General features: G+C 59.5%; 1 protein-coding gene across 2 annotated transcripts; it reads right to left on the bottom strand.

Annotated features, from left to right (window-relative positions):
- Window positions 1-1002: 1002 nt before the first annotated feature.
- Window positions 1003-6052, bottom strand: REPIN1 (replication initiator 1). 2 transcript variants are annotated; one of them, XM_011941451.1, is made up of 3 exons: window positions 5182-5414; window positions 4148-4292; window positions 1003-3804 (listed from the first exon to the last, which is right to left on the bottom strand). In XM_011941451.1, the coding sequence occupies exon 3, from the start codon at window positions 3788-3790 to the stop codon at window positions 2087-2089; it is 1704 nt and encodes a 567-aa protein (XP_011796841.1). In that variant the 5' UTR covers window positions 3791-3804; window positions 4148-4292; window positions 5182-5414; the 3' UTR covers window positions 1003-2086. The 2 variants fall into 2 exon arrangements, with proteins under 2 accessions (XP_011796841.1, XP_011796840.1); XM_011941450.1 differs by lacking the exon at window positions 4148-4292 and having other exon boundaries at window positions 5182-6052.
- Between the last annotated feature and the right edge of the window lie 6 nt (window positions 6053-6058).

Here is a 6058-nt window from a genome sequence, read left to right as displayed (position 1 = left end):
GTTTAGTAGAGACGGGGTTTCACCGTGTTGGCCAGGCTGGTCTTGAACTCCTGACCTCAGGTGATCCACCCGCCTCGGCCTCCCAAAGTGCTGGGATTACAGGCATGAGCCACCATGCCCAGCCTAAAGACAACATCTTGACATATATCCTTGAGTTGTTTTTCAGGAACCAGGACCCCCACCAATGTCACCACGTGACAATCCCAGCACGTAGACTTCAGACAGACTGGAATCAGAAAATGGATAAGGAAGTTCCAGAAATTCCTCAGCCTCTAACTCACTTTGAAACCTCCCCACTCCTGCCTTAAAAACCCTTGCTTATAAGCCATCAGGGAGTTTGAGCCTTAGCTGTCCATTCTCCTCGCCTGGTGCTCTACAATAAACGCCTTACTTTCTCTAGCTGCAAATCTCACTGTCGGTGTTAGGCTTTGCAAACACTGGGCAAGTGGGTTTGACAACAACCTCAAAGAAGGCTGAATCCCGGGTGTGTGGAGTGTGGAAGCCGAATGCTGTCTTAGCTGCTGGGAACTGCCTCCCCTCCCAGAGGCTCCTTCGTCTGTCCAGTCTCTGAAGGGCTACTGGAGGCAGAGTCCAGGTATAACCAAAGTCTGTTTAACACCCAGCACCCCTCAAAAGAGCTCATAGCGCTCGCTGGAGTTTCATAAAGGCCCAGGTGGTGAGAAAGATTCGGTGTCACTGGGCCCACCTAGGAGGGCAAGTGACCAAGAACATAAATCTTGGGACCAAGCTGAGAGCATTCCACCCACCACAGTTCTCCAGAGCCTCGGCCCACCACCCAGAGAATTAGCCCAACTGCCTGGATATGCTCAGGGAAGAACTGAGACCGGGTGCCAGAGCTCAACAAGCTGGGCATGTGGCCTGTGGCCAGAGCCCCACCCACAGTACCCCCCCCCCCACCCACCCTGGCCTTCTAGGGAGGAGAGCATGCTGCTCCTCCTGACATGCCACAGCTCCCCAGGAAAAAGGAATACTCCCCAGCCACCAGTTCTAAAACCAAATCTTTATTCTCTAGTTTGAAAAGGGGGGGATAAATGGTTGTTCTGTTTAGTTCCAGAGAACAGAACAAGGCCAAATAGGTAGAAATTATAGGAAAGCAGAATTCATTCATTATAAGGAAGGATTTCTAACAATTAGAATCATCCAGGGCCTCAGGAGGTGGGGAAGTTCCTGTCACCTAAGTGCTCAAGCAGAGGCCAGGTGTCCATATGCTAGAAATGGTGAAAAGGAAACTCACCGGTAACTTCCCCTCAGCTGGCCCTCCATCACCAATGGGGCAGTCCTTGCCATGACATGCTGAGCTCTGGAAGGAGCAAAGGAGGGGCTGCAGTGTTCAGACAAGAGCCTGGAAACAGTGCTGCTGACAGCCAGGGGATGCTCTCAGTGCTGGGAGGGGCGACAGATAAAGCGAGACAGACCAAGGAGTAAACGCCCTGGGGGTCTGCCCTTTGGGAAGGATGAGGATGGAAGTGCTAACAGCAGATGGGTCTCTCCAAGTCTGGGAGCCTATGCAGGGGGCAGGTGGGAGGGGAAAGGAGAGGTTAGAATGGCTCGGCTTCACCTCTTGCTGCTGGCAAAGGCCCAAGTGCTGTCTAACAAGGCCAGCAGGTTCTCCAAGCTGTATCTAGCCCAGAGCATTCATTTACAGGACTGTACCTCGCCTACTTCCAAAAATGATCTGAAGTAACTTACAGTAAAAGACAGGGACATTAAGGCGTTAACACCAGAGGATGGAAGGTTTTCCTTTCCACTGGTGGCTCCTCTAGCCAGAGGGCTCTAAGGGGCAGATGCTATTGCTACTTTTCCAGGGCACAGGGCAGTCAGGATGGAACCTTCGCACACACCAGCTGGAGGCTGGCGTCCCTGCACTTGGAAGTGGGTTCTCTAGCCACCGGGGTTGACCTCACTCGCTAACAGGGCCCACCCAGATCACTCCCCGCGTCTTCCATCCCCTCTGGGATTCCCATTGTCCCCTACTCCAGCACCAGGCAGGCACCCCCAGGCCACTGCGACTCCCACCACGAAGGACCCCAGCCCTCTCTCAGCCAACACCGCCCCGCCCACCGTCTCAGACATCGTGCTTCTTCTGGTGGGCCAGGAGTCTCTCCTCGTCATCGAAGGTCTGGCCACAGATGGCACAGCAGAAGGCGCCGTCCCGGATGTGGCTCTTGCGGTGAGTGATGAGGTTGGACTTCTGGCTGAAGCTGCGGTCGCAGTCGGGGCAGGCGTAGGGCCGCTCGCCCGTGTGGATGCGCCGGTGCGACACCAGGTTGGACTTCTGGCTGAAGGCTTTGCCGCAGTCGGGGCAGACGTAGGGCTTCTCGCCGGTGTGGATGCGCCGGTGCGCCGCCAGGTAGGGCTTGTGGCGGAAGGCCTTGCCGCAGTCGGGACACACGAAGGGCCGGTCGGGGGCGTGGTCGCGCCGGTGCGCAGCCAGATGGCTGCCCTGGGAGAAGCGGCGGCCGCACTCCTCGCAGGCGAAGGGCCGCTCGCCGGAGTGCACGCGCGAGTGCGCCACCAGGTGCGTCTTCTTGCCGAAGTTCTTCCCGCACTCGGCGCAGGTGAAGGGCCGCTCCCCAGTGTGCTGCCGCTGGTGGGCCCGCAGGAAGCGCTCCAGCCGGAAGCTCCTGCCGCAGTCGTCGCAGCTGTAGAGGGAGGGAGGCGCTTCGGCCCGGTCCTGCGGGGACCCTGGCGGGGCTCCCGGCGGTGGCTCCTGGGCCGGTTTCAGCGGTGCCGCCAGGGTGGGCTCGGCCGCGGACTCCTGGGGGCCGGCTGGCAACTGGGGGCTCCCCGGGCCGGGGGTGGCTTGGGCCGTCCCCTCGGATCGCTTGTGAATCTTGCTGTGAGACAGCAGGTTGGGTTTGTGCCGGAAGCGGCGGCCGCACTCTTTGCACGGGTAGGGCTTCTCGCCGGTGTGGATGCGCCGGTGGGAAGTCAGGTAGGGCTTATTGGTGAAGCGCTTCCCGCACTCGGGGCACTGGTGAGGTCGCTCGCCCGTGTGCACGCGGCGGTGGGCGATCAAGTTGGGCTTGTGCCGGAAGCGCTTGCCACAGCAGGCACACTGGAAGGGGCGGTCGACGGCATCCCCACCGGGCCGGGGGGCGGTCACCGCGGGGCGGCCCCTGGGCCGGGGCCCCAGAGCCTTGGCTGCGGCCTCCTCCAGGGCCTCGGCTACGTGCACCCGCTTGTGGGCAACTAGCTGGTCCCACTGGGCAAAGCTCCGGCCGCAGTTGCCGCATATGAAGGGCCGGGCCTCCGGGGCGGGAGGGTGGCACCGACGCAGATGAGCTCGAAGCTGCTTTCGTCGCCAGAAGCGTCTCTCGCATTCAGGACAAGCGATGGGCCGCTTTGCAGCAGAATGGGCCCGCAGATGCAGAACCAGGGCCACCCAGCCACGGAAGCTCTGCCCACAGAGGTGGCAGGCGAATCCCAGGTCTGGGGTGGCAGCAGCATGGACCTGGCGGTGCAGTGCTAAGAAGGGGGCATGGCGAAAGCGACGGCCACACTCAGGGCAGGGCAAGGGCAGCCGGGCCTGGCAGCGGCGGGCGTGAAGCCACAGAGCCACCCAGCCAGAGAAGTGCCTTCGACAGTGGGCACAGCGATGGGCCCTGCCTGGGGCTTGGGCACCAGACTGGGCCACTGACGTGCCTTGTTGCCTCAGCCTGCGGGGCTCCTTCTCCAGGGTCTGGGGTGACTCCTGGGAGGGCCCAGAAAGGAGTCGGGGCTGGGCCGGGCCCATGGCCAGGGGGCCCCTGCAACGACGTTCCAGCATCGGTTCTTCCTCTGCTGAGGGTGGAAAAGCACAGTCACTCCAGAGACCAACTCACCCTGCCCCTGTTTTTCCCCTCCCAACCTCAGCCCCGGACAGGAGCTGCCATCTACGAACCCCTAGAACCCTGGACGCGGAGCTAGACTACTCTCCTGTTTCCTTGTGTGATACGTATTATTTCAATCTTGGGTTTTTAGATAACATTTCAAGGATGTTTGTCTTGTGTCTTTATTGCCCTGGAAACTTCCAGAAGGGAGGGACTCTGATACTAGAATCCCCCTCATGGCAGCTACCCCAGGGTCAGACAGGGAGTAAATGCTCCAGTGCTGAATGCACAAACATTCCTGCCACAGGACTCACCAGAAAACGTGGCCACTGCTCCCTACAGTGCCTTATGCTTTTCCAAGCGCTTTCCTGCTGCCCTCTCCCTGTGTCTGCTATTTTCTATGCCACATCTGAGCTGCACAGCAACCCTGTGAAGCTGGACAAGCAGACACTGAGCTTCCTGTTTGACAGACGAAGCAACTGTGAGGCATCAAAGATGAGGAGACCTGCCCAACGTGACACAGTAAGCCAACAGCAGAACCAAGACTAGGGAACAGGTCTTTAAACTTCCAGGCCAGTGCTCTTTCCTCTAAAATGCCTGGGTTTGCAAAGATCTCAGAGAAAAAAGTTTCTATAGCCTTTCATTCCTAGCCCCACAGGGGAGGCACTTGCAGCGTTACTAACTGCAGCCTCTGCAGGAGGCGGGAGGACAAGTGAGAACGGCCCTTCTCCGGGAACACAAGCGGAGCCCTGGGTGCTACTCCCACCAGTCTAACGCCAGACCACTGCCTGCCCAGACTGCGCCCACATTCTGTCCGCCTGCCTTCTTCCACCCACACAAATTAGGACATTGCAGGAAGGAATGCTCTCCCTGAATCCAAGGAACACCCACAGCCTGCTGCCTTCAGGGTCCGATCACTGGCTCTGCCTCCCTCGGGGTGCTGGAGATAACTGGGGCAAGAGAAGGGGAGGGAAGATGAGATTGCAATCTGGGTCCCCTGCCCGGTCCTGCCCCAGCCTCGCCAGGAGCTGCCCTGTGTTCAGCTCTTCCACAGCTCAGGGGAGCCCAGACTCCTGCACAGGAGCCTCCTCCGCGGAAGGAGGAAGGAAGCAGTTAGGTTCCTAAGGGCCCTTCTGTGCCTGCTCACAAGCTCCAGATACATCCTTCTAAATTCCCTAGAGCCCACTCTCTTCTCAGGGAACACAAAGGTCACTCATTCCCAGTGTCGGACTGTGCACAGGGAAGACCCCAGGATATGAGAAAGGGCCATTTCCTTCCGCCGGGATGGGGACGCCTGTGCACCCCAGTTGTGGAGTGGTTTGGGAGCACAGCAAAGGACAGACTCTACCCTGGAGACTGCAGAGCTGGGGACGAGGCTTTTTCCAGCTCCTCTTGGGGATGTTCCTGGGAATACTTCCGCGGCTGCAGCGCCTGCTTCGGCCCACACTCCGGTAGCCCCCGGGTGTCAGAGAAAACTGCAGCAATAAAGACACCCCTACCCCCATGGCAGAGCTCAGACCTCTGACTGCAGAGAGGCCAGCCTTACCTGTGGGGAGGGGAGAGAAAACAGGAGTGAGGCTCTGAGCTCCTCTAGGGCAGTCAGCTTTGTGTCCTCACCAGCCACAACCCCTCCCCCCACAAAGCCACAAGCACCAGCCATAAGCCCCACACCCTGCCTGGCAGAGTGACCTGAATGGACATTGGATTAATAAATGAATGTGCCCCTTCAACAAGGAAGCACACTGCTGTCTTTGGGGATCTCTTCCTTCCCTGCTAAGGTCACAGAACGAATTCTCTATTCTGTGGCCAGAGTCTGGGCTTTCCCTGATGGCCAAAGGCCGGCCTATGGCAGGAACTCTGGAATCCCTGCTGGCTCCCCTTCCCTCAACCTCCTCCCGACAGGAATTCCAGGCCTATTTCCCATGGGGCTGCGCAGGGCCAGCTGCTGTGACCAGGACTCAGTCAGAATCCCCTTCCGCATCGTGGCTGCCCGCGGGTGGCAGAACTCCCACACCGCCCTTTTGTACTGATGCGTGTCCTCCGTCCACGCTCCCAGGCACACAGGTCCCGTTCTTGCGAGTGAGCCATTTCGGGTCCCACGCACGGCGCAGCTCGCGAAGCCTGTGCGCAGGTGCGCTCCCCCACCCCCGCAGATCCAGCAGCGTCCCCCCCGCGCACTCACACACGGTCGCGCACACTCACGGTCACGCGCCCCGCAGGTGGAG

This window comes from Colobus angolensis, unplaced genomic scaffold, assembly GCF_000951035.1.
Source record: "Colobus angolensis palliatus isolate OR3802 unplaced genomic scaffold, Cang.pa_1.0 Scaffold2, whole genome shotgun sequence".
NCBI classification, from domain to species: Eukaryota; Metazoa; Chordata; class Mammalia; order Primates; family Cercopithecidae; genus Colobus; species Colobus angolensis.
This window is presented reverse-complemented; position numbering and strand designations above follow the sequence as displayed.